Genomic DNA, 27,869 nt, shown 5'->3' on the forward strand with positions numbered 1-27,869 from the left:
AGGAAGAATCCAAAGGAGGCCAGACTTGGAAAGGCTTCAAAATTGGGGCTATGTTGCTAATTAGCTGCCAAAAGCCATCAGAAGAGCAGAAGCTTAGAGAGAATTTTATGGATTTTCCAGTATGTTTCTGGATCGGTTGCTTATCCTGGTTTTGTGTTTCTAAGGCATTATTATTTTTGTTATTATTAATCATTATAATACCTTTTACCAACGGAGCTGGGCAAATGTTGCCTGCAAAACCTTCAAAGAGTTGATCTCAGCACTTTAAGCAGTAGAAAATCGAGTGCAGCACAAGAGTTGGATGAACTTAATCTGCCAGCAACAATGGTTTTCCTCCCTTTAAATTCCTCTGACTGTTCAAATTGCACCCAGACTGTGGGGATAGTGAACAATTTTAAGGCCATATTATTAGGGGTTATTTTAGGGGGGCTGATTATTTTTGGGGTGCTGGGTAATATTCTGGTTATCCTCTCAGTAGCCTGCCACAGACACCTTCAGAGTGTCACCCATTACTACATAATCAACCTGGCTGTTGCGGACTTCCTCTTAACTTCCACTGTCCTGCCTTTCTCAGCAATCTTTGAGATTTTGGGCTACTGGGTCTTTGGGAGGATCTTCTGCAACATCTGGGCAGCTGTCGATGTCCTATGCTGCACGGCTTCCATCATGAGCCTATGTATCATCTCTATAGACAGATACATTGGGGTGAGCTACCCACTGAGATATCCAGCTATAGTGACAGAAAAGAGGGGACTCCTGGCTCTGCTAAGTGTCTGGGCTTTGTCTCTGGTGATCTCCATTGGACCTCTCTTTGGCTGGAAGGAGCCAGCTCCCGAAGATGAGACCATCTGTCAAATCACTGAAGAGCCTGGCTACGTATTGTTCTCTGCTTTCGGCTCCTTCTACCTCCCCTTGACCATCATCTTGGTGATGTACTGTAGAGTGTATGTGGTGGCCAAAAGGGAAAGCAAAGGCCTAACTTCTGGCTTGAAAACGGAGAAATCTCATTCGGAAGAGGTGACCCTCCGGATCCATCGCAAAAACACCTCGGTACGGAGCAGATCTGCATCCTGCCCAAAGAACAAAACGCACTTCTCCGTGCGTCTCCTGAAGTTCTCCAGGGAAAAGAAAGCGGCCAAGACCCTGGGGATAGTGGTGGGGTGCTTCATACTGTGCTGGCTTCCTTTCTTTATAGTCATGCCTATTGGTAAGTAAAGCAAACCACCTTCACCTTTTATAATAACTTCCGGGGGGTAGGGGGATCTCTAGTTGCCTTGCTATGGGTTAGAGCCGGTCCGCAAAACTTCGACAGAACCATTTTCCATTGGAAAATGCAGTTCCATCAAAACTGAAACACTTCTCAGAATCATGTCAACTTCACCAATAATTTGTTTAGTAAAATCTAGGGGGGGGAATTTTTTCCCCACAGTGTTGCAAAATCTCATTTTGACATGATTGGAATGAAACGGTGTGATTTTTCATTTTGAAAGGACGGTTTGTTTCCATTTTTTATTATACATTTGTAAAAAGTGGAAACCGAAACAAAACATTTTTATTGAGCAGAAATAAAAAATTAAAACACCATCAGATTTTTCCTTTGCAGAGCATGTTACACATGTCAGGTTTTGTGACAATTTGGAAGAAAATCAGTTTTGAATTCCTCCACCAAATGGAATTATTGTCCTCTGGCCAGCTCTACAGACATTATGGGCCAAATCCTTAGCTGGCATAAAGGACACAAGCACTGTTAACTTCAAAACCAAAGTATCTCTTTGCAAATTTACGGCCGGATTTTCAAAAGAGCTCAGGGACCAGACTTTCAACTGCTCAGTACCCACAATCAAGTCCGGATTTTCCATAGTGCTCCCATTGTGACAATTATGGACAGATTTTCCAGAGCTAAGCACTCAACAAGCATCCAAAGTGCTGAGACCTGTTGAAAACCTGGCAATTTACCTTGGTGCCTAAATGAGAATTGAGCTCTTGATCATCTGCTCTTTAGTACTTGATCCAAAGCCCACTGAAACCAATGGAAAGGCTGCCATTGACTTCAGTGGGTTTTGGATTAGGTCTTTATTGCAAAAGAATTATTTTAGCTTCCCTGTATTTTGTTGCAAAGGTGACCTTTTATTAAAAAAAACCAGAGAGCAACTGCAACTATATTTCTCTTTGAAAAGAGTGATTAACTCAACTGTTTGCTAGTTGCAAATGGAATGACATACAGTTTCAAAATTTTAATGCATCCCTTAAAAAAAAAAAACTTACTCTGCATGTTAACAATGTTTGTGATGTAGCACAAGAGTCTGGTGTAGGTAGTAGCTGGATTAGCAGACCAAATGGAAAAAAGAATGAACCACTCAAATTCTAGTGGGTTATGCTCATGGTTCTGTTTATTGTGGTTTTTAAATTCAAGGGCCAGGTAGGTGTTGGGAATCAGTTCTATGCATCAGTGTTTCTGTTACAGATTTAGCCGCTAAGTTCAAACTTCAGCATTGGAAGGTTTGTTTAGAGAAAATGATTTTAATACAGAATTACTTACCCACTGTAATGAAATCCAGGATTCCACATGAATTACTGTTTTAGATGCCTGCAGAGCTTCCCCTCCCCCCCTATTTTGGGGATACAAGCAAAACACATACGAAAGAAAAACAGGCTATAGTTTATAAGCTGTGGTTATTAAATCAGTTCTTGTTCAAACTAGTTAAATCATCCCAACCATCAGCAAGCTAATCTCTTTGCAGCGGCCAATTTTTGCCAGAAAAAGCTTAAACAAGAGCTTTGAAATTGTGCCCTTATTGGAAAGCCTTATACAATTTCAGAAGCATGAAACCAATGAGGCTCTTCAGCATCTTATGGAAATTACCCTAAAAACCTACAGAGTGAAATGGAAAATGATCTCCTTTCATCTATAGCTGCTTTGTGCCATTCTATAGGACTCTAAATAGGGATATAATTCTCAATCAAATTCTAGGGGAAGTTTTAAAAAAATAACTTAGAAAGGTGACCATTTTCAATTAACTTCTATAGGATTCCAACATAATATTTCACTAAATCCTTTAGCTGTTATTGTCTCATGAATGTCAATGACTGCAGAGTCTATCTAATTCTGTCATCTGAAATGCTGGTCAATACTGGAAAAGTGTCTGAGTAAAGACTTAGACATTGCATAAGGAAAAACCCTGGGAGGACTGGCTCTTTCTGCTCTGAGTGTCATTCTGTTGGAATGTTTGTTGCCAAGATGTCCCAAACATACCCAAAAAGGGTTTGAGAGCACATTACGCAGACTTTGGTAAAAAAAAGCCGCAAATGTGGCTGCCCACACAGAGCTGCTGCTGTTGATCCATTTGGTTTAAGTTGAAGAAAACTTCCTTATTCAAAATTGGACTTTGAATCTTTGATCCCTTATAAGGAAAGTTTCCTAAGGTTAGTCTTCCTATCTTTACATAGTTTCTCTGTTATTTTAGAATCACATAATAAGTTTTTCCAAAAATCTGTTTGTCCTTTTTGTTAAAAGAAAAAAGAGTGGTAAACAGAACAGCAGCACAAAGGGACATATATTATGCAAAACCACTGTTACGTCTTGATCTAGGCTGTTTTCCTACTTACTTTGTATCACAGCCCCATAACGCTTAGCTTTTTTATATAGGGCTTTTCATGCATCATTATCCCCTTTTTACAGATGGGAAAACTCTGGCCCAGTGAGGGAAAGTGACTTGCTCAAGGTCACAAAGGTGGTTAATGACAGAGTCAAGCATAGAATCCAGGGGCCAGATTTCAGAAATGCTGAGCATTAACAATGCTTGTTGAAGTTAATGGGAGCTGCAGGGTCTCAACAGTGCGGGCTAGAAAATAAGAATTCCATTACATGAAAAGTTTTGAAGTTCCACAGTTTGTACAGCACCTAACACCATGGAGTCATGGTCCATGACTGGGCTCCTGGGCATTACTGCGATACAAATAATTATAATAAAAACCATTTCCCAGCCAATTCTATTTGAAACCTTTGACGCATTATGCAACCATATAATAATCAGAATAATCCTCGAAATACCCCTTGGAGGGATGTGGAAGTAACCATCAGTGAAAGCCCATATTAGTGATGTTGCCTTAAAGACTAACATATTTATTTGGGCATAAGCTTTCGTGGGTAAAAAACCCACTTCTTTGGTTTTTACCCACGAAATCTGTTAGTCTTTAAGGTGCCACCGGACTCCTCGTTGTTTTTGTGGATACTGACTAACACGACTACCCCCTGATACTTGATTAGTGATGTTGTGAAGTTTGTGAGAAAATAAATGCAATGCTGATCTCTTTAGCAGGATATGCAAATTTAAAATATTGAACATCCAAAAGAAAGAGAATCAACAACAGACCCTTGAAACCTATTGTAATCTTGCCCTTTATGGAATAAAACAACTACACCTCTACCCCAATATAACGCTATCCTCGGGAGCCAAAAATTCTTACCGTGTTATAGGTGAAACCGCGCTATATCGAACTTGCTTTGATCCGCCGGAGTGCGCAGCCCCGCCCCCCGGAGCACTGCTTTACCGCCTTATATCCGAATTCATGTTATATCAGGTCACTTTATATCAGGGTAGAGGTGTATATGAAGAACTGCTAAAGAACGTTAATGGAGGTGTCTGTTCCCATGTAGATAGCTCAGTGCAAGTTGGGGTCCACAGATCTATCATCATAGTCAAAGGCAAGGTATAGTTAGAAGAGCACACCAAGTCTCTGGACATAATGAGAGCATGTCTGGGGAAACCTAGTGGTGTGGTGCTAGATTCCTGGCTGCTCTGTAAAGTGCATGTCAGCCTGGTTCAGACAGGCCAGGTAGGGTGCAAAGCAAAGCTGAGAGTCAGCAATCAGAACAGGATCACGAGGAAGGCATACAGCAACCTGCACGACATGCTGTTCAGTGACTGATCAATGATGGGTGCAGAGATGCAAGGGGGAAGCTTTCTTCTCTCTGCATTAGTAACCAATGTGTCCATAACAACAGTGTCTGTATCAATTACCTGTGCCTGGACTGGAAGAGGGACACTTGCAGGACCAGTGTAGTGTATCAGAGGGGTAGCCATGTTAGTCTGGATCTGTAAAAAGCAACAGAGAGTCCTGTGGCACTTTTAAGACTAACAGATGTATTGGAGCATAAGCTTTCGTGGGTTAATGCCCACTTCGTCGGATGCATGTGTAGACATTCCACTTGCATGCCTGCTCGCAGGGTGTACACAGGAATTCAAACATACCCAGGCTTTACATTGGGGGAGCATGTTCTTGTGAGCGACAGGTAGATCATTTCATCAGCCACAAGTTGCCATGTGCCCTCTCAAATACCTTAGGCAGAGAGAGCCCTCCAAAGTAGTTCAAGACCAGCCCCTGAATGGAGAGTGCTGGACAATCCTCGAGGTGAAATTAACACAGATAGGTGACAATCAGGAGGGGTTGGTTTAAAATCAGGGTAGGTAATGCCCTCCCAACCTTTCCTGAGGATCTTCCACTGCATGGGCACTTTCATTTTAGGCCAAGCTTTTAGGAGCCTTATTCCCAGGATAGACAGCTACAGGATAGGTGTTAAGCCCATTTTACCCCCTTCTGGCTTGGTTGGGATGCTGTTTAGTAGAGCTGGCTGGAGAACAACAATTCTGTTTGGTGAAAGCTTCCGAGATTTTGGAAAAATCATGCATTACACATTGGAACTAAAAAAAAATCCCCTTTGAATGTTTTGGTCAAAGGGGGATAGTGTCGAAAGCTGTTCATTTTCTACGAAAACAGGTCAGTTTTTTTAATCTGCTTGCTCTCTCTGTCTCTGTTTCTCAAATTGACCAGAGAGTCCATCCTGGACCTCGGAAACCTTGCCAGCAAAAAACTCAGCAAAATCAATATGTCTCCACAAAACATTTCCGCTTTGATGAAAACAGCAGGTCTAGAAAACAAAATTGTCAAAAATATTCCAGCCAGCACCACTGTTGAGGTTTGCACACCCCCTTCCCGGGCAACTCTCAGCTTTTCCCGGACTGCATGTGCCCAGTGAACCGCAGCAGAATGGTTTCCCTTTCCAGGCCAGGACTAAGGGAGACCCAAGTGGGGATTGTCTCTCAGCAGCACAAGCTAAATTTAATCTGGAACCAGGAAGAACCACAAGGTACTTTGTGTCCAGCAGTAACTTCTACAAATAGTTTCTATTATTATCTATTATATATCCTGTCTCTTCTCTGCCATAAGGGAAACTAGAGTTTGATGGTGCAAATGCCCTTTATATGATATTTGCACCTTCTTTTGAACTGCTTAAGTCCTTGGACAAACCCTGACCCCAGTGCAGAAATTGACCCATTTTGGAGAAATTCTGCCTGGCTTCACCTATGCTCCCCAGTGAATGTCACTGCACAGGAGTGACTGAGGACAGCCTTCGGGCCTTAATGTTTATGGTGTCCACATCTGGTTGTGAAGGATGGAAGAATAACATCCATGTAAGTCGGCAGCCATGATCCTAACACATTCATTGTGAGTCTGTAGTGGGGCTGCATAGGCCACTTCTTTCTAATGGGCCAGATTGCATCTGGGTTGCGATGGCATAAATGGGGGGTGGGGGGGAGAACCAGGATCAAAGAACCTTCCTCCATGTTTCACCCCTAGGGAGAGGCCAACAAGGACTGCTTTGAGGCTGCTAGCATTAGCTACCCTATGAGCTCACCCAGTGAGCCAAGGCAGGCATGGAAATCCACCTTGCACCCTGTGGTGGGGCTGCAGCTCCCAGCATGTGCTGTCCTGGAGCTCACAGAAGAATCTGAGCTGAGTCAGCCGGAATTCCCAGCTCCTGCTGCACCTCCCCCCACAATGCGAGCTGGGGCTTAAAGCTGCAGTCCAGCATTATTTGGGGGGAGCGGATAGGGATATGAGGCGGAGGACGGGCAATGTCTGCCTTTTGAACGGCTTGCTTTTTCCCTCTTAGAAACCCTGCAATATTTTCACGCTCTGCCTTTCCACTGGCATGGACTGGAGTCTGCTCCTGATTAGAAATTACCATGGGAACAGCTACCTCTCCGAGGACAGTTATGATCCATTCCTTCACAGGAGGTGGCTAGGAAGAGGCTGATGGTGTGCCCTCACATGCCGTCTCTCAGTGCAAAGTTTCCCACTGACCTTCCTCCCCTGGACAGCGCAGCTTCTCTAATCCCAGCCGTTCACTCCCTTCCCCTGTGGTTAGTCACTTACGTTGCACCTGCCAGTGTTGCTTTAGCTTCCCCATGTTGTTTACCTCCATTACAATCCTGCTGGGTGCTGATAACAGCTTTAAATGCTTTGAATACCGCCCCCCCCCCGACACACCATGATTGGTCTGCGATTGACAAGCTGATGATGTGGCAACATTCTGGCATTCGATTCAAATGGATGTGATGAGTGCAGGTTGTGTATTAATTAGCAAGGGATTATAGAATGTGCATTGATTTACATAAACAAAAATGCAGCACCTAATTAAGGAAGGACGGTCTTGTCGCTACGACACAGGACAGGAAGTCTGGAGATCTGGATTCTCTTCCCAGTTCTGCCGTACCCTTCTTTTCATAAATCTGGGCCAATTTCTTAACATCCGTGTGTCTCAATTTCCCCATCTGTAAAATGGGATCATAATTCCCTGCGTTGCAGAGGTTTCATGTTTTGTACAGGTACTTTGAGCTCCCTGGATAGAAAATACTATAGAAGTGTAAAGTAGCACTGATAATTTATGCTCTTAAATATTTGAAAAGATTTGATATTGGTCTCTTCAGTTTATTAGCCAAAAGGTCTAACACATGATCCACTGGGTGGAAGCTGAAGCTAGACAAATTCAGACTGGAAAGAAGGCATACATTTTTAACAGTGAGGATAATTAACCACTGGAACACCAAGGGACGTGGTGGATTCTCATTATTGACAAGTTTTTTAATCAAGATGGGATGTTTTTCTAAAAAATCAGCTCCAGGAATTGTTTTGGGGGAAGTTCTCTGGCCTGTGTTATGCAGGAGGTCAACCTAGATGATCACAGTGGTCCCTTCTGGCCTTAGACTCTATGAGCAATAGCTAATGTAGCTCTGTTCTGGAGTTAGAATTCACAATTCTAGATCACAATAGGTGAATTTCATTCCTCCAGAGCTTGGTTCAGATGACCACATACAAATCTGGATGCTTATCAAAACTGGCTGAAATTGTACAGCTGAGCCAGAAATCTCAGAAGAACAGGTTTCCTGGCAGACTGTGCAGCATTTCTGCATCTGCTTCTGAACAGACATGCCATCAGAACAGCCTGCCTCAAAGCAGGTTCCTCCTCCTGTTTGTCTCTGCCAGAAACTGCAAGGGAAATGTAGGAATATCTCAAAATATGAGAGCTTGAGTTAGGTTCTAGAAATGGAAGAAGGTTTGATGTGTTCACAGCTGTGGTGGAACTAGTCTGGAGACGGTGCAAAGCAGGGGATCACACTTTGGTATGTCAAAACTTGCTGCAGGGCTGGAGAATGCTGGGGGCGGTAATTCATAGCAGTCTCTAGAAGCCTCCCTCTGGTGGGAGCTATTGCGAGATATCTCAGGCTCTCCTCAGGCAAAGCGATAACACAGGACCTCTCAGGAAGGGGGTCACAGTAGGATGGGGGGGCTCCTTAGGTACAGACTAAGTTGGGATCCTTGGGAACCAGCTCCACAGAAGCAGAGTAGCACAACTGATTGTTGTTGGCTGGACACCTACTGTAGAAGGCTGGACTGTATTTACTGGGACATAATTGTTGCCTCAAGGACTCAGGAATGGGAGAAAAACTAGGGTCCATCCAGGAAGCTGAGGATGGACATGATCGTGGGGACAGGGCGCTATGCTGGAAGGAAGTTTCCCCAGGAGAGCCCTGTTTATCACTAATCCTTCCTTGTTCTTAGGACACAGGGAGCAGAGCGGAGGATACCCAAGGGGGTATTTGTGTTTGTAACATAGCAGTAAATTAATCTTGGGAACTGGCACAAATACTTTGGAGGGAACCATCAAGTGCTGCCTACATGCCTCTCTGCAGTAGGATTCTAATTACTGTTTTGTTGTTGTCGTGTCCGAAGCCCAAGAGGACAACAGCTTGCAAACGTCACTAGAGCTAAACCTTCAACTGCATCCTTCCGGAGCATGAGAAGCCAAGTGCTGTCTGTGCTGTTGATGGGATGTCACAAGTAGCCACAGGGAGGGGTGTAGTGACAGCCACAAAGTCCAAGATGGGGGCAGATTTGTGGATGGTCATATTTTTCTTTTGGGTTTGCTTTGGCTGAATATGTTATAACTCGTCGTGTCCCTCAAAGCTGCAGATTAGGGCCTTTGCAGGCTTCCCCCTCCCTCTGGCCATTTCACAGAGAGGCCAATGGACTCGCAGAACGGAATTCCCAAAGGCCATGCCAAAAACAATTCGTCCCACCTGTGCTACAAGAGAGAAATCCGCCCATTGGGCCTGGCTTGATATGGCTCATTAAACAGGAATATCGGAGATCTGATCTGGTTCTGTCTCGTGGGAGAATCCTGTCCCTTGGGAGCAATTTTTGTCGAGCCTTAGAGTTTGAAAATCAGTTAATTCAGCTGCCCATCCCTCACCTTTCACCCCACCTACTTACTCTACTCCATTGCCGCTCACGCTCTGTAATGGGAATCGCTGGCCCAGATTAGGTTCACAGCATATATAGATACAAACATAAATGCTCTTACTGGAAGGTTGCAACATAACACGACTTTATTCCTTAGAATTCAGACCAATACCACACAACAGCAGAGACGCACAAGGCCAGCTGCTCCCTAAGGCACAGTTCACCACAACCTGTTTTAAACTGACTCTTTCCAGGCAGACTAGTGTCTGCTGGCATGTTTTGTTACAAAGCTCCCTCCCCAGCAAGCAGGACCAAGAACCCCCGCCCTCTCTCTTAGTTGGCTATTCCTCAATAGACTCACATGGATCACATGACTGGGGGGTAGGGAACTAGTCTGGTTTCTTGCCAGTGCCCCTGCTGCCTTGCAGTTTACACCACGCCTTTGCCATTAGGCCTGCGTCCTACCCACCGAGTACATCTGGGCATTGGTGACCTGATGGGTGGAGCCTGGAAGTACGATTTTGGAATAATGCAAACAGCCAAAGGCATTGGGAGCAATTGAAACAGGATGTTCAGGGTCCTCAAGAGGCACATAAACCAAGTGTTATGACTTTGCACAAAGGGAAATACCAAGAGTCATGAAGCTGGCAATTCATCCACCTTGCATGGCATAACCAGCAAGTCAATGGCAGTTGCCATGCCATAAAAGATTAATGGGCCTAGCTAATCTGTGATCTCTTCCCAACACTGGCAAATGCTAGATGCTCCACAGGAAGGCGTAAATCCAAAATCTAATTTTTCAAGAGGCCTTTATTTTATGATCATGATACTTTGCACTGATGCAGCATATCGTGCCTTTTATCCCAGAATCCCAAAGCCCTCTGAATGGAAGGACCCACCGAGTCCTTTTGTGAGGTAAGGGTGGTGGTTCCCACTTTGCAGATGGGGAAACTGAGGCACAGAGCAGTGACATGACTAGAACAACATATCACAGTCAGTAGAGCCAGGGACAGAATGCAGCAGGCCCAACTCCCAGTCCCCCGAGCACACTGCCTTCCCATGTACTCATGGTCAGTAATAACACGGGGAAAAAATAATAATGGCTGACAACTGATTTTTCACATTTTTTCACTGTGAAATCCTGGGGTGATTTAGGAATGTATCTAAATAGCAAATCTCTCATTCTCCTCATGAAATCACAGCAAGAAAATCAATGACAATGAAGAAAGGAATAAAGAATAGAAACAACCATTTATTTTAATTGGGGCAGTGTAGCACTGGACTGGGTTTCAAAAGACTTGTATTCTATTTCTGGCTCTTCCATTAACCTTGGTCATGCCATGGCCCACTCTGTGCCTCAGTTTTTCCATCTGTAAAATGGGGATAATGATACTGTCCTCCTTAGTAAAGTGCTTTGAGGTCTATGAATGAAAAGCACTATATAAGAGCTGGATATTATCGTTAATAATAATAACTTAATGTGTGTGCCAAACTAAATATAAGGTAAGGTAAGGTAAGGTATGGAACTTCCGAAATCCTTGCATGAGGGTTCTATCCCATCTTCCTGGGTGGCGGAGTGGTCTGGAAACTTTTCCTGAATTATTCTTTTGTCTCATGTAATTTCAATGTCCTCACATTTTGCTTTGCCACAAAGTGCTGTCTAAAGGGTTTTGTGTTTTTTTTTTCCACATCAAATATGTACATTTCCAACCTGAGACTTTTTGAATGTTGCCGTTTGGAATTGGGCCTGGGTTGGGATGAAAAATTCAGACGGTGTTGACATTTTTTTGCAGAACCAATACTGTACTCCAAATAGTTTCACTTGTGTTGCAGATCCATCTGTCTACTACACTTGTCACCCCCCACCACCATGGTATCTGAGCACCTCACAATTTTCAATGTATTTATCCTCACAAGAGCCTGTGTGGTAGGGAAGTGGTATTATCCCTATTTCACAGAGAGGGAACTAAGGCACTGAATGAGGAAGGGCCAGACATTCAATGGAATTTAGGCATCTAACTCCCATTGATTTTAATTGGAATTAGTTGCTTAAATACCTTTAATGTTCTGGCCCTAAGTGACTTAGTCACACAAGAAGTCTTTGGCAAGGCAGGGATTTGAACCCACATTTCCTGTGTCCCAGACATAAGAACGGCCATACTGGGTCAGACCAAAGGTCCATCCAGCCCAGTATCCTGTCTACCAACAGTGGCCAATGCCAGGTGCCCCAGAGGGAGTGAACCTAACAGGTAATAAATAAATTAATGGAGATATCCTATCTCCTAGAACTGGAAGGGACCTTGAAAGGTCATTGAATCCAGCCCCCTGCCTTTACTAGCAGGACCAAGTACTGATTTTGCCCCAGATCCCTAAGTGGCCCCCTCAAGGATTGAACTCACAACCCTGGGTGTAGTAGGCCAATGCTCAAACCACTGAGCTATCCCACGCCCCCCCCGAGCAAGTGATCTCTCTACTGCCATCCATCTCCACCCTCTGACAAACAGAGGCTAGGGACACCATTCCTTACCCATCCTGGCTAATAGCCATTAATGGACTTAACCTCCATGAATTTATCTAGTTCTCTTTTAAATTCATGGACTAGTATCTTAACTACATGCCACGGATCAGCATTAAAAGCCATCATAGTTACTGCTAGTTTAACTGACAGCATGGGACAAATATAAGTGCAGCTGTGAAGAAAACATGATGGCTTGAGATTAGAAGTTAATGTGAACCTTTATTCTCATTTCACATCCCTAGGCTCCACTTTCTTGAAGTTTCCCGAGGAGTGATACTCGACTGAAACTGCTGTGTTTTGTTTGAAGTGGAAGTCACCCAAGTTCACTTGAACAGGGCTCCCGCTCAATCAATATATTGACTCCAATTCTGAGTAAGACAAGCCACAGCACATTTTACCACCTTCTAGGTTTCATTACGAGAAAGTTTCACCCAGCTCGTGCAATCACTCTATTCCCATAGGCTCTGCTAGGAAAAGGCTATTTCCCTTTTTTGAAATTTACGATGGTTGTCAGGAGAACTTGCCTGTCGTATAATAAGAATCCAAACCCAACATAGAAAACAATTACTGCCAAAGCTTGCAGGAAGTCATAAATGACTAGGAGCGGTGACATCGGTGTGCTTGGTTTATATTTTATTCCTATTCTATAAAATACCATAGGGGCCTCTTCTTCTGAAATATACTATACCATATCATGAAAGCCTTCTGCCTTATAAGCACTATCAATTTAATGCCAGATTCTATTACCCTTTTTGATGTTGAGTAATATCTTATGTATCTGTTCTGGCTATTTAGATTGGAATCTCTTCAGGGCAAGGACTGTCGCTCAGTGTGTTGATGGTTGTACAATGGTCCTATCTCAGTTGTGGCCTCTCAGAGTTACTGTCATTAATAATGGTTCCTAACTGAGTTATAAACTGAGATTCCTGATTAAATTAATTTCTGGTGGAGTTATGCAACAACCTCAAGTAGAAGGATTCGTGGCGGATATAATTATTAATAATTGCAATTATTATTTAACGAGGCAGTGCCCAGGACTGTGCTCGGAATTTGACTGGGAAAATAAAGACACATGATGTGGGCCTGCCTGCTCAGAGCTGACAGTGTTGATTGTCAGATGTGACAACGAGTGAGCAGAGTGGAATAAAGGAGTCACAAGGGTTGAGTAATAGGGCTGGGTGGCTAGTCATTTATGTGCATGCATCGTTTCTCTTTGCAGTAGGATAACCTAGTATAAAGTGGTCATCAAGGAGCTAGCTGGGTTAATCAGAGTGTTATGTGCTTAAGCCACCCGTCCCTTACTGCCTGTTTAGTTAGGAGCTGACTATGGGGTGGCGTGTAGCTGCTGCACCCCAAGAGCAACCAGAGAACAACATGGGACTTTCTCCTCTGCTCCCTGTTTGCACCAGGGAAGGAGTGAAGTACTTTGCCCCTTTTCATGCAACAGCCCCCTCTCTCCTGTATATCCTGCCATCTGCTCTGACCAACAACTAACCTGGTGGAGGCAGGGGTCCCCCCACTCCATGCCCCTCTCCGCCCCTTCTGGCTTGCCAGTTACTCCCTGCTCTGCAAGTAGCCTATGCTCTTCCCCAGCCTAGCAAAAGTCACAATTTAAGCAGGGCTGTGCAGAGAAGAAAGGAGGAGACCTTACGCCCCCTTGATTCCCTGCACAGCGGAATAAAGGCTAAGACTATCCAGCCCTAAATGGTGTTGATGTTAGAATATATTATATGTGGGCCCCAGGGACAGCATTCAGATCGAGACTCCCTGTAATAGCATCTTAGCATGTTCCATAATGACAGAGAAGCACTGCAGCAGAGCAGGGTGGCAGCAGGTCAGTGAGATGGAGCGCATTTGTATACAACAAGAAGGGTACATGTGCGTGGGTGTGGAGCCGTTGAATATAAAGAAAATAAACCGAGAAGAACGGCAGCTGGAATATCTCTTTGGAGTGTTTCTTCAACACAAGGGGAATCTGCCATAAACATGGATTGCAAAGTCCTTGTTGGTTTGGGGATGAAATCCTGGCCACGTTGAACACAACGGCAAAAGTCCCTTTGACTTCAAAGGGGCCTGGATTTCACCTGTGGAATTTAGACCTGTGTCCCCCGAGTCATATTCCAGCCAGTTTGACCTAAAAATGAAAGAAGAGATTTTTAAACATTTGCCTTTTACATGGTAGTGACTTAAGCTCTGCATGTAAAGCTTGCCTGGATGATTTACCTGTCAAATGGGAGACTTTCCCTCCTCGCTAAAATGTTCTTGTCTTCTATAGGAATGATTTCAAGTCATCACTTTTATGCCCCTAGAGTACATGAGCCAGGAGGAATGTCATTTTCCACTCAAAAAGATGTCAGAGTGCTTTTTATGCATCAAGAGGTGGGACTGGATGAGCCACAAAAGTTTGGGTTCAGTTCAAAAGTTTAAGGGACATATTTTATTCATTTGCACTGGGGTGTGAATCCCAGTATTACCAACCCCAAATGTTCAGAAATCATGTTAGCCACCCCCACAGCCCGAGTGGCTTGGAAATGAGATTTTTTTTTTAAATAAATGTTGGGCTCTTTTTATTTGCCTTCTGGGTTTTGAGCCTTTAGGGTTCATATTTTCAAGCTTTTTTTCTGAAACCACGAGGGCTACTTTTTTAATAAAAGCTGGGATTCTCCGTTAGTCACGTGACTCCAAGAGCTGGGGCCTTTAGAGAAAACATAAATAGCATGATAGAATCACAAGGGTTGCAATGCTAGTATCCCAAGTAATTTCATTGCAACCAGGTTTTTGTTTTTTTAATCAGTAATGGAGTTGATCTATCAGTTGCTCCAGATTTACAATGATGTAACTGAGAGCAGAATTTGGCTCCAACTGTTTAGCTGAACATTCTGAGTCTGCAGATCCGGGCTGCAAATCTGGCAATTACTGGCTTGCATATGTGATATTTGGTGTTTGTTTCTTATGCCAGAAATATTTATTTTATGTATATAACTGGCACTTATCATAACTAGACACCACATAACACATAACATAAAACACTCCTTAAAAAATCCAAGCAGAGCACCCAGACACAGTGACATCTGTTGATCGTAATAAATATTTCCCAATTCCAACACCCATCCCAGCCTCCCGCCCTCACTCAATCAATCCAATCCATCAGTTGCCTTCCCCTGCACTGTGTAGCAAAAGCGGTGGGGAAACTGGCGAGTTCTACCATAGGTGCTGACTTCTACTGGCGCCGGTGGGTGCCTGACCCCCCTCTGCCCCTGCCCCCACCCTGACTCCACCCCTGCCCCACCCCCTCCCACCCCCATTCCCCAAAGTCCCCTCCCCAACTCCTCCCCGTCCCTGCCCCTATTCAACTCCTTCCCTAAATCCCTGCCCCGACCCCGCCTCCTCTCCTGAGTGCACCACTTTCCCGCTCCTCCCCCCTCCCTCACGAAGCTTGCTACAGCTGTTTTGTGGCAGCAAGCGCTGGGAGGTAGGCGGAGGAGCGGGGACGCAGCGTGCTCAGGGGAGGAGGCAGAGGAGGTGGTGAGGTGGGGTGGGGTGGGGCGGAAGGTGAGGTGAGCTTGGCTGCTGGTGGGTGCAGAGCACCCACTAATTTTTCCCCATGGGTGCTCCAGCCCCGGAGCACCCACGGAGTCGGGGCCTATGAGTTCTACTGCATGCTCTAGCGATCCTTGAATTCAAAGTCTGGTGCATAAGAGCAGCTTTTCTCTTGCTATTTTGGCATTTCCAATTCCAGCCGATTTAAGAAGTGCAAAGAATTGGAAGGTGAATAAGAATAAACCACTTATCCAAAACATTCCAGAATCCTGGAAGAGGGTTCATAGGCACTGAGTTTCTCCATTCTGCCTGCCCACTGGTATTAAGAAATAAACCGCCCTTCTGTATTAGCTACATTAATTTAGTGCTACAAAAATCTGGAGCATTTCCTACTTTTCAAAGCTTATTTGATCCTGTATTTGTTCCCACTAAAGATTCTTTCCATAGAAGAGGGCTGGGTGAGACGTGCTTCAGGGCAGTAAAAATACAGAGCACAGCTGTGATCACTCTGAAGAAGTAAGATATATATATATTTCTATGGCATATTTTCTATTTGACCTGAGAATAAGGAACAATGTAGGTAGGGAATGGTCACATGGAATAAAATCCAGTGCAAACTCCAAGCTTGGGAGCAAAGGCAAAAATGGGTTTAACCATGTTTGGTGAGCTCTGTCTCGCAAACTGCCTCACTTTAGGTATTGAAAGCCATAGATAACACAGGACCAATCTGCCCGAGGGAATGTCTGCTGCTCAGCCTTCTGTCTTCATGCTTTTTAATTTGTTTTAATTTGTATTTCCACTGGAGCCCTCAGGCACCTTCAGATGCAACCCCCTCATCAAATAACACTTAATAATAAGCCTCATTTGTTTCTATCATCTCAGAATGTGCTTATGAACCACTGCTCTTTACTGGATGGAATGTGACCATTTGTGTGTATGTGATTGTTTCCCACTCATCACTGCATCTTACAGAGAATATAAAGCCCTAATATTTCTACACAAGCATGAATATTTCACAGGTTACTGCTTGTTCCTTAGTTCATCCCTGTGCTCTTACTCCACCACTGGACTTTGAACACACATATGGAAGAAATGAAGTGGGGAACATAACCTTGAAAATGATGTTGTCTAACATCCCTGATTCATAGTCCTTTACATGTTTTCAGAACATTCACCAATATACCATTCCTACAAAGGTCCTGAGGACACAAAGACTTAAGGGTTACTAACCTCATGCTGCTTCCTATAATGTGGAGTAGGATACCACTATATTAAATAACATGGAAGGCAAGAAACCTATACAGGCTGGGGACTCCATATGCCATGTGCTTTCCATTAACACATCCATACTTGACATCAGTACTGATGTTTGAATACACTGTAATCAAGCAACTCCATAACTTCTAAGTAATTGATTTACAGAGAAATCAGAGAGTGCCTTTGCACCTGTCTTGGCATTTAATCAGCAGCAGGATGTGGAAAACATGCAGCTGTTGGCTCCAGAAAACAAAGTTAGCAAACATAAAAATAAAAGCTTACATTGAGAAAAACAAAATCCTCACACATTGGGGGATGGAAGGAGGAGGGGTAAATGATGGGAAATGTTTAATCTGGAAAGCAAATTAAAGAACTGACAACACTAATAACAAATTTTATTTCTGAACAAGAGGAGACTGAATCATGCTAATGACTCTCTTAATAAAACTTATGTTAGAATGCAAAACATAAACCAAGGATCATTTAACCAATCTACAATGCATAGGAATTAAAAGTTGAGTTAATCTTTTTTTCCTGGTTGTCAGCACTACCTGGAGGGAATTTAGGTAAACCAGTATGATATGAACATGGAAAAGCTTAGCGCCTGATTCTCTAGTGCCTTGTACTTTATGTAGTCATTTACACACTTGAAAAGTGAGTTCAGAGTGGGTGTAAAACACAACTGGTGTGAATGGAGAATTCTGTTTTGGTAACATTTTTTCACTCCCTTTGCACAGATGTAAATAACTCTCCAAGAAGAAAGGAAATGGGTTACCTAGGGAAGTGGTGGAATCTCCTTCCTTAGAGGTTTTTAAGGTCAGGCTTGACAAAGCCCTGGCTGGGATGATTTAGTTGGGAATTGGTCCTGCTTTGAGCAGGGGGTTGGACTAGATGACCTCCTGAGGTCCCTTCCAACCCTGATATTCTGATTCTATGAAATTAACAATGGTGTTTACCAGAATTTAACCTTTTACTTCTGCAAAAGAAATACTAGCTAAGACATAAGAGTCCATGAGGATTAGATTGAATTGGATTAGTTATGAGATATAAAGCCTTTCATGGCTTGATTGCTGGTTGTGATCCAATCTATGTCAGCAGTCACTTGAAAAATGGTAGATACTGACAGGTTTTTTTGCCGGCCTACGTCAAACAAATTAGCATTCTCAGTCCAGGCTGCTAGTGGGTGAAATGTTCAGATCAAAATTGTGACTAATTGGCAGACACAACAGAGTGGATGAATGTGGACTCTGAAATCCCTCCTTACCTCTAGGGAAGATGATCCAGCCAGAACAGGGTTGTGGCACAGTGACAAGAAGCTTGCTCTGCTGATGCTCAAATTGTATCTTGTTCTATGCACAGAGTTCGATAGAACCCAAAGTATTTTAGTAGCAGTTATCCTTTCTTAACTCCCTGCTTGCTTCTTCTCCCATCCTTTGGCTCTGCTAGGAAACATTGCAAGTGCACTGTCCAACACTCACATATGCTAAGCACTAGCAGCATCAGTATAGGGAAATAAGTAATTAACCAGATGGTGAGGAGGAAAGTACATGAACAATTCAAAGTGAATAATTTATTTAACACTCTTTTTTTTCTATCTGTGAATTATCCTTAAGCAGACTTTGATTTTTACTAATTCATTTATTATCCAAAATTGTTTCAGGGATTCAGTTTTTACAGGCAGAAAGGGCCATTAGATCATTTAGTCAGACCTCCTGTATAATGCAGGGCAGAGAATTTCACACAGTTACCACTGACCACCAGCTAGATGGCATGGCATTGTACGCAGGAACAGGCCAGGTTGGGTTTAATGGATGAACAAGCCATTGACAGAAATGAATGGTGACACTGTATTGTTCCCTGTGTCTACAAAGATGCCCTGGGATAAAGAGAAGAAGATAACCCCAGTATTCAGCCCATTCATTTGTGTTTTGCTAAAGCATATCTTCCAGAAAGGCAGTCTGTCTTGATCTGAAGACATCAAGTGATGGTTTGTTCAATGATTAATCATCCTCATTGTTAAAAAAGGGTATTACAGTAAAAGCTGTGTTATCCGGCACTTTACCAACCGGAAAGCTTTATTAACTGGCATTTCTGATATCTCCCAATACAAATCTTCAGTCTAGTAACCGGGACTAGTATACAGCCCAGGAGGTTATGCAATTACGCATTCTGCACTCTATGTTTATGCAAAAGAGGCAGAGAACAAGTAAGCAAGCAAGCTGGTATCATGGATTTATTCAAAAAAGCAGCTTCCAGGGGGTGTCATAGGGCCATTACAGATTCAGCCCAGCCTTCTACACCCTCCACATTGACAATGATAATTGATGTTGATAATGATGATTCTGAGGCACTGCAAGATCCTGAAGTGCCTTCTGAATCATCAAAGAAAGATTAAATTATGTTCAGTATTGTTTTAGTGTTAAGTGTAGTTTTAGTGATCTGGGTGACCTGAAGTGTCATAAGATAACCTACTGTATAGAAAACTTTCCCTGTATACACCTAAGTGCTTCAAGAAACCAACCACTCTGCAATGCAGTACTACTACTGGATTGGTGAGTACCTGTATACTATTTTATACTTTATTCATTTTATTGTAGTCTAATTCTTTGAAAATTGGTATTCCATTGTTAAGTCCTAGTTAACCGGAATTTTTGATTAACCGGCACCTCCCATACCCCCAGCATGCTGGATAACAAAGCTTTTACTGTATTTCTAACTTGAATTTGTCTTGCTTTAACTTCCAGCCATTGTTTCTTGTTATGCCTTCAAATGCTCTGAATGAAATACCTTAAGACAAGTCTTAACACCACCAGTTAAAGATAATTTCCATTCAGCACTGAATGCATCCACCTCTGGTCTTAAACACATTGTCTATTTAAATGCATACAGCGACTCTACAAAATATTAAAGGATTGGAAGAAAAATATCAGATCCAGTGGGTTCTCAACCTAGGGGTCATGAACTCCGCTGGTGTCACCCTGCCCTACTCATTCAGCTAGATGGGAAGGGAGCGTGGGGATGTGGAGAAGAGTCATGGCATGGAAGATGTTGATAACTACTGCAGAACCAGTTGAAACTGCTGGGAGAGTATAATAGGCAGAATGTAATTGCCCTGTATTGGTGTTTGTGCAGTATATCAGGGCTAACACATTTATTGTTGCAAAATATACCATGGCTCTACAATGACCAGAAATAATCACAGAATCATAGAATATTAGGGTTCGAAGAGACCTCAGGAGGTCATCTAGTCCAACCCCCCTGCTCAAAGCAGGACCAACACCAACTAAATAATGAAGCCCTTGGTTTCATATCTCAGTTGAACAACTCCACATTTTTAGAGCTGAGCAGGAACTGGAATTTCTTGTTTTGTGGGACATTCCACCATTTCTGAATATATTTTTGTTCAGGGGAAAGTGGTGAATTTTGGAAACTTAACATTTTAGGTCAGTTAAAACATCTTGTTTTGATTAACATCAGAACATTTAGTTTCAATGTAGACTTTTTATTTAATTTTAATGTTTTTATCATATGAAATGAAATTTCAAAATGAAAAGTCATTTCTAAATTAATATTCTGTACTAAAAATGTCTAAATGGAGCACTTCTATGTTATTAAAATGATTTGCTTTTTAATGAACATTTTACCAAAATGACACTTTCCACAGAAAGTTTTGGTTTGAATAAAACAGTATTTTCTGACAGACTAGAATGTTTCTCTAGGTTTTTTTTAAACGATGCGTATGTACACTGCATATCATATTGTTTTGTAAATTATGCTTTTCAACCAAATTCCTATATATTTGCATTCATGATTCTTACACTGTAACATTATGGAACAAGAGCCAGTGTCGTTATAGTCTTTGAGCACTCTGTGTGTTCATTTCTCATATTTATGGTGCTATTTTTGGACAGAGGATTGGGCCTTTGTATTTATTGGTAATGAGTTTATATAAGTCATCAAATAAGTGCCATAGTCAGTGGGGTTCCTGTCTAGCTTTTTCCAAGCAATGTGATTTTGATTCACTCTTTCAAGGGCAGACAGTACAGCAGAATCGTGGCAGGAGATTACATTAGTCATGTCAAGCCTTCACTTGGTGCAGAATAAAAATTATACTGTTTTTGCACTTCATTACCCTTCGCTGGTTTGAGCACACTAAAGTGCCAAAGGATGTCGTACATCACACTTGGCATATTTCTCCTTGTTTCACATAGCAGGCGGGTGTAATACAGTGACAGACTCATGAACTGATAAAATCACACTGCAGAATGTAAGATTTGTAAGTGCTGTATGGAGGATGGTTTTGTGATTAAGGCATAGGATGGGGAACCTGTAGATCTGGGTTCAATTCCAGATTTTGTGCGTAACCGGGGAAATTCACCTAAACTATGTGTACTTTAGTTTCCCTAGCAATACAGTGGAAATAATATTTATCTCATAGGGGTCTTATGAGGGTTCATTCATTAATGTATGTAAAGTGCTTTGAAACTCATGGATGAAAGATAAATAAAAAGTCTTTCTGTCTGTAGAAGATACATAAAAACATAGCAGTCTCCTGTCATTCACTTCAGTTGACATCACTCGGGACCTTAGGGCTTCTGTCTGTATTAGCTGGAGTGTAATAATAGTAACTAGACACGGACAAGAACATCAGCCCAGATGTAATGGGACAATCTAAAACTTTGGATCAAAATATATCCCTAGCTTTGGGGGTGAGTAAAGTTCTGGCTTCAAGTTCTGCAGCATGAGACCAACGTTTTATAGCTACAAAGCACTACACAAACGCTAATTACACCAACAGTTTTGTATTATGTCCATTATACAGATGAGACACAGCTTAAAATGTCTTGCCCAGACCACACAGTGGTTTAGAATGTAAGTCTCCTCAGCTCAGTTTACCAGTGCTCTGCCCTTGTGCAAGCCATTTACACTGGTGTAAAGAGGGTGCAAAATGCTACTATTTTGATTTAGAAGAATTTTACATTCACTTTGCCCTGATGTAAACACCACTGAAGGCATGTGCAACACCACTGAAGTAGACATACCAGATCTCCAGTTGGTGTAAATCTGCAAAGCTTCATTGATGGTTGGCCCAGTTGATGTATGTGAAAGCACAATTTTGTCTAAAATGTGCAAGTTACATCTATCATGGGAATGAAAGAGTTAAGAAAGGAAGATGGTGGCTTCTACAGATGGCAACCCATGTTTACTGTTAAAGCTACTCAATGTCCTTTTCATGTACAATGTGCTGTTCCAAGATAGGAAATCGCTACACTGATCAACCAAAAAGGTTATATTAATAAATTAGCCTACAAATTCTCCCCACCCACCCATTAAAGCAGGAGTCTGGCTTTGACGCTGGCTATTTTCTATTTTTAACAGTCTTTGGCAGAGTGTTAGCATTCCATTTAAAAGGAGCCAAAAGTCACAGCAAACAAGAATTTTTTTTCACCCACTACTACATTTGGCTTAATAGAGCACTTGCTGGACTTGGATTTCATTTACCTTTTCCATTGAAACAAAATGGGAAAGGAATGGACAAACTGATGTCAGATTAATTCAATGGAATTGGGGCATCTTGGTCTCCTTAGGTTCTTTTGAAATTCCCAACCAAAAAGAAGTGAGATAATGAACAGCTGTAGGGCATTTTGTTATTACAGGGAAATAGCATTTGTATATTAAGAAATTTCTGGAGTAGTCACGAAGAAAAATCATGAAATACCGATCTGATATCTTTTGTACAATAGTTTGGATGATTCATTTGGTAAAGAATTAAAATATTATCAGTATTGCATTGAATAGGAAAGGTATTTTAAACTACTTTCAGTCAAAAAAGGCACATTCGCATAGGCAAATGACTGGATTTGTTTAGTTTGGAAAAGGGGACATGATAGCAGTTTTCAGATATCTAAAAGGGTGTCATAAGGAGGAGGGAGAAAACTTGTTCATCTTAGCCTCTAAGGATAGAACAAGAAGCAATGGGCTTAAACTGGAGCAAGGGAGGTTTAGGATGGGCATTAGGAAAAAGTTCCTAACAGTCAGAGTGGTTAAACACTGGAATAAATTGCCTAGGGAGATTGTGGAATCTCCATCTCTGGAGATATTTAAGAATAGGTTAGATAAATGTCTATCAAGGATGGTCTAGACATTATTTGGTCCTGCCATGAGGGCAGGGGATTGGACTTGATGACCTCTCGAGGTCCCTTCCAGTCCTAGAATCTATGAATCTATGAATGCACTAGTAGCAATTGTGATCCACAGCCAGACATCTACCTGTTTGAAAATAAAGAGCAAGGTTCTCTGCTGTGCCTAACCTGACTGTCAGGGAATCAGCTACACTCTCTCATATGTTGCCCCAGTCATAGCCCTGGGGCATCTTAGAGCAGCCTAGTGGCTGCTGTAATTTGCACCAATTGGCTGTGGTCCCTAAGGGACCTTGCACCAACTGAAGATAACTAGATTACACTGCACTCTGGCCACATGTTCCATTCCTCACTTGCCCCCAACATACTTCCTGTGCCCATCATTTCAGCTCAGAAAGTGAGGGTTTGTGTTATGGTGGGTAGACATCGCTTTGCATTTGACAATAGGGATTGCATTCAGCAGAAGCAGAATGAGAGTCATTATTCATTCTCATCATTTGTGTGCCTGGTTTAGGCAATATCCTTATACCTTCTCACACACACATTCGCCCAGAAAAACTCTCTTCAGTGCATGCAGCTTAAATAACTTTTCTGAATTTTCTAAGTTTCAGATTGAACACGTATCCGGAAGCAGTTGAGTTCAGATCCTACAGATGAATCCATAAATTCCCCTACATTTTCAAAAGTCACCTCATCTTAGGCTCCCCTGAAACCAGAATGAAACGCTGTAAAGTTCAGGAACTGCTTTCTGGCATGGTTCAAGAGCAGAGAAGCATTAATGCAATGAAGTTAGGATCCACATCCGAACTTCAGCTTGGGGGTTTGGTTGGGCACACAGAGGTCTGTGGGTGATCTGAACTTCCCCAACATTCAGTTAGAATTTGAGATCTTTTGTTTTCATTCAGGCCCATGTCTCTAACAGTATTGTTGTATGTATGATTTTGGAGAATAAAAATGATGAATGCTTATGTACTGGCAAACTTCATGTGTTGTGTAAATAACTACTACAATATCCCTATCAATCTCAGCATGTTTATGATTTCACAGGGGCTGGGCGAGGGGGATGTGTCAATGTTAAAAGAGCTATTGATCAAAATCTTGACTGTAAAGACCCAAACAAGCAAATTGTGTTTTCTGGGAATTTGGGATGATGTTTATATCAAGATATGTTGTCCAAAGTAATCACTGATTTTGGAATGATAGGATCACATTATTGGAGGCAAGTACTTTGAAAGCATAATAATGAATGACCTTTCCCTCAAAAACTTGTTAAGGATTTAATGCAATGGTGGATCTGCAGCAGAAAGTGGTCCTAGAGGCTTTTTTATTTACCATGGGCCCCCAGAACAGGCAATATTTTGACAGCATGGAATCCAGTTTTCTGTTTCATTCACAACCAGACAGCACTATTTTCATTTCCAAGAAACTTGAACATGTGAGCTAGGGAATTGTGGGATCTTATTACAGGCGAATTTCTAGTGTTATTCTGGGACCACTAACAGCAGCTTTGTAAACAATTCTCCATAAGCATCAGTGTTACATCTTTGGTATCCTAGCTGTGTTTCTATATTTTGGTCATTATGGCCCTGATTCAGCAAATCACTTAGGCACATGCCTCTCTTCATGTTACAAGCATCATTTGAATAATGTCGGTAAGCTTTTTTACTATAACTCAAGTTTATGGGTGAAATGTACAGTCATGTAGCAGGCCAGTCTGAAGTCTATGCACCACTTACATCCTCGGAACAGAATGATACCTCACATGCTAGCAATACTTTTAGTCACTTTGCTTAAGTGGGACATACCGGGTGCATAGGCATTGTGCTGGGCCTCTGCCCAAGAGTGAATTTTACTCTACAAGCGCCAAGCCTCAGTTGCAGAATTGTGTCCAATCCTGGGCACCACACTTCAGGAAAGATGTGGACAGATTTGAGAGAGTCCAGAGGAGAGCTAAAAAAAATGATAAAAGGTTTAGAAAACCTGATCTATGGGGAAGAGTTTAAAAAATTGGGCATCTTTAGTCTTTAAATAAGGCTGAGGAGAGCTCTGATAGTTTTCAAATATGTTAAGGACTGTTATAAAAAGGACTATGATCAATTGTTCTCCATGTCTACTGGAAGGTAGGACAAGAAGTAACGGGCTTATGCTGCAGCAAAGGAGGTTTAGGGTAGATATTAGGAAAATCTTTCTAATTATCAGGGTAGTTAAGCACTGGAGCAGGCTTCCAAAGGAGGTTGTGGGATCCCCATTATTGGAAGTTTTTAAGAACAAGCTGGACAAAAACACCTGTCAGGGATGGTCTAGGTTTACATTGTTCTGCCTCAGCGCAGGGGACTGGACTTGATGACTTTTTGAGGTCCCTTCCAGCCTGGCATTTCTAAGATTCTATGTCAAGCTGGTTGAAAAACAGTTTTAAAAAAATCACTAATTTCATAAATCCTTTTTACTGTTTTCTTTTAATTTCAACAAAAAAAAATGAAAATCAAAAAAATGTATCCAGCGCTACCACTGACCAAATAACTTAAAAAAAACAAACCCTAAGTGGTGACTTTTCTGAAGGAGTAGATGTGGCATCAATCAAAATCTGAATTTTTGGCTATTTTAAAAATTTTGAAAAGCTCTAGTAGGAATCTTTAATTAATCTTTAATCTTTCAGCGCATGGGATAAAATCTTTAAAAAAATGGAAAAGTTAGCAGAAAATTCTTACTTTAAGTATGTTTGGGATAGTTGCTCGTTGTATCCTTTTACAAGAAGGTGAAAAGACTGCCTTTGCCAAAGACTCGAGTATCAAAGAATGTCGTGAAATGCAGTGAAAATAGCATAACTCCCTGGTCATTTAGAGACTACACAACTGTCCTCCTCCATCACCATTCAGAGCCTCATTGCAACAGCTGGGATAGACCACACAACCCCGGCACTTAAGCTAACAAAATATTTAGTAGGTGTTTGTAGTACAGGGTTTATGATACACGTTCCAGCCTGGAAAATGGCAGGGGTAGGTATCCATCGAAGCCAGTTCATTACAATAGATGTCCTGTACTATTAGTCAAAAACAAACTGCTGGCATGCTTTGTGGCTTTTGTAAATCTGTGGGGACAGAGCGTGCCCTGAATGGCTGGCTGCTTTCTTTGACAGGAGAAGGTTTTCTTAAAAATCAATACATTAATTGAACAATTGCATTTTTTTTTATCAGAGCGTTAACCAAGGAGGGAGATTTTTAAGTCTTGCACACATATCTGTACATTTGCTCATGTTGCAGGCAAGCTGGAGCCCAATGTTATTAAGCAGAGGGAGACTGGTCATGTGATCCCTTAAAAAAGGATACCTGTACGGCCTTTTCACTGACAATCAGTGTTCCCTGTAGCTGACTACAGTTGAACAAAGCATCAGCCCGTTTTGGCTTTGAGCCACCTTTCCCTTCCCTTTTTAATTAGCTCCATGCGAAACATCCTTACAAATTCTAGCAACTTCAGTTAACCACTGCTAAGCACTCTCACTGCAGGATAGTAAAGACATTTTGAAACTCCTACGGTTTATACAGCAATTGCTCACGGGCCTGATCCATGCTCATTGCAATCAATGAGAGCCTTTCCATTGGCTTTTATGAATTTTGGATTAGGCGCATGACGCATAAAAATCTGTAGGCTGGGATTTTTGAAGGATCCTAAGTGAGGGAGGCATCCAGGTCCATTAGGATCCTTTAAAAATTCCTGTCTGAAAGGGATCATTGGGCTTTCCATTAGCTGGGATCCCAGAGGTGGTGATTCCCTGGCCATTTCAAATCCTGTTAAGTTGTCTCCTTGCTTATCTGAGCAGTCTGGTGCTTTAGCTCCTGGGAGGAAGTAATTTCCCTTTGTCACCTCATTTCACCAAACTATGGACTCTGTAGAACCTAAAATATGAAATTACTGCTGCATTTGTAACTGAACAGATAGGTTCCCCTGGAACAGTTATTACATATCGTCTATGTAATTGTAGAGCACCATAAATTCTGAAATGTTCTCTTCCCCAGGAGGAATGAGTCTGTTGTTGGAGCATCCAAAAATCATGAACGTTGTTGTTTTCATTGTTATCTCTCTTACACTTTGACTATCTGCAATTTCTCGCCAGTTTTGTCTTAACACTCCCTGTATTTTCCATTCCAGGCGTTTTCTTTCCTGCACTCAAGCCCTCAGACACAGTTTTTAAAATAACGTTTTGGCTTGGGTATTTGAACAGCTGCATCAACCCGATCATCTACCCGTGCTCGAGTCAAGAGTTTAAAAAAGCATTCCAAAATGTCCTACGAGCCCAGTGTTTCACAAGAAAGCAAGCAGCCAACAAGCATTCCCTTAGCTTCAATCTGAACCAGCCAGCTAGCCCCAGTATGGACGGTGCCAAGGATGTTGTCCGTATCCCTGTAGGATCGGGGGAAACCTTCTATAGGATTTCCAAGTCCAATGGGGTCTGCGAGTGGAAGATTTTCTCCACCATGCAAAGCATGTCTACAAAAAGTGCAATCTCTAAAGACAAGTCCAGCTGCGCCAGAGCCAAAGTGAAGAGCAAAGGTTTCCTCAGGACATGCTGCTGTACTGGCACATCAAGGAGCGTCGCTCGGGAGAACCGTAAAGTGCCAACCATTAAAATACACACTATCTCCCTCAGTGAAAACGGGGAGGATGTCTAAGGGATCGAGATCTCTAATGGGACTGGGGAGGAGGAGGGGAATCTTTACATGCAACTGTTCAGCTCTGGCAACCCTGCTCTGCTGGCATAGTTCTGTGAGCAGGAAGTTGTTCTTCTTAATGGGAAGTAGGGATGGATGCTGAAGTAGGGGGAGTGGCCTGAA

The 27,869-nt window shown here is 42.4% G+C and overlaps 1 protein-coding gene across 1 annotated transcript; it reads left to right on the forward strand.

Annotated features, from left to right (window-relative positions):
- Positions 1-324: 324 nt before the first annotated feature.
- On the forward strand, positions 325-27,869 carry ADRA1A (adrenoceptor alpha 1A). The gene is made up of 2 exons (XM_024212154.2): positions 325-1,207; positions 27,187-27,869. The coding sequence occupies exons 1-2, from the start codon at positions 325-327 to the stop codon at positions 27,705-27,707; spliced, it is 1,404 nt and encodes a 467-aa protein (XP_024067922.2). The 3' UTR covers positions 27,708-27,869.

This window comes from Terrapene carolina, unplaced genomic scaffold (assembly GCF_002925995.2).
Source record: "Terrapene carolina triunguis isolate 2854851 unplaced genomic scaffold, T_m_triunguis-2.0 Scaffold53, whole genome shotgun sequence".
In the NCBI taxonomy this organism is placed as follows: Eukaryota; Metazoa; Chordata; order Testudines; family Emydidae; genus Terrapene; species Terrapene triunguis.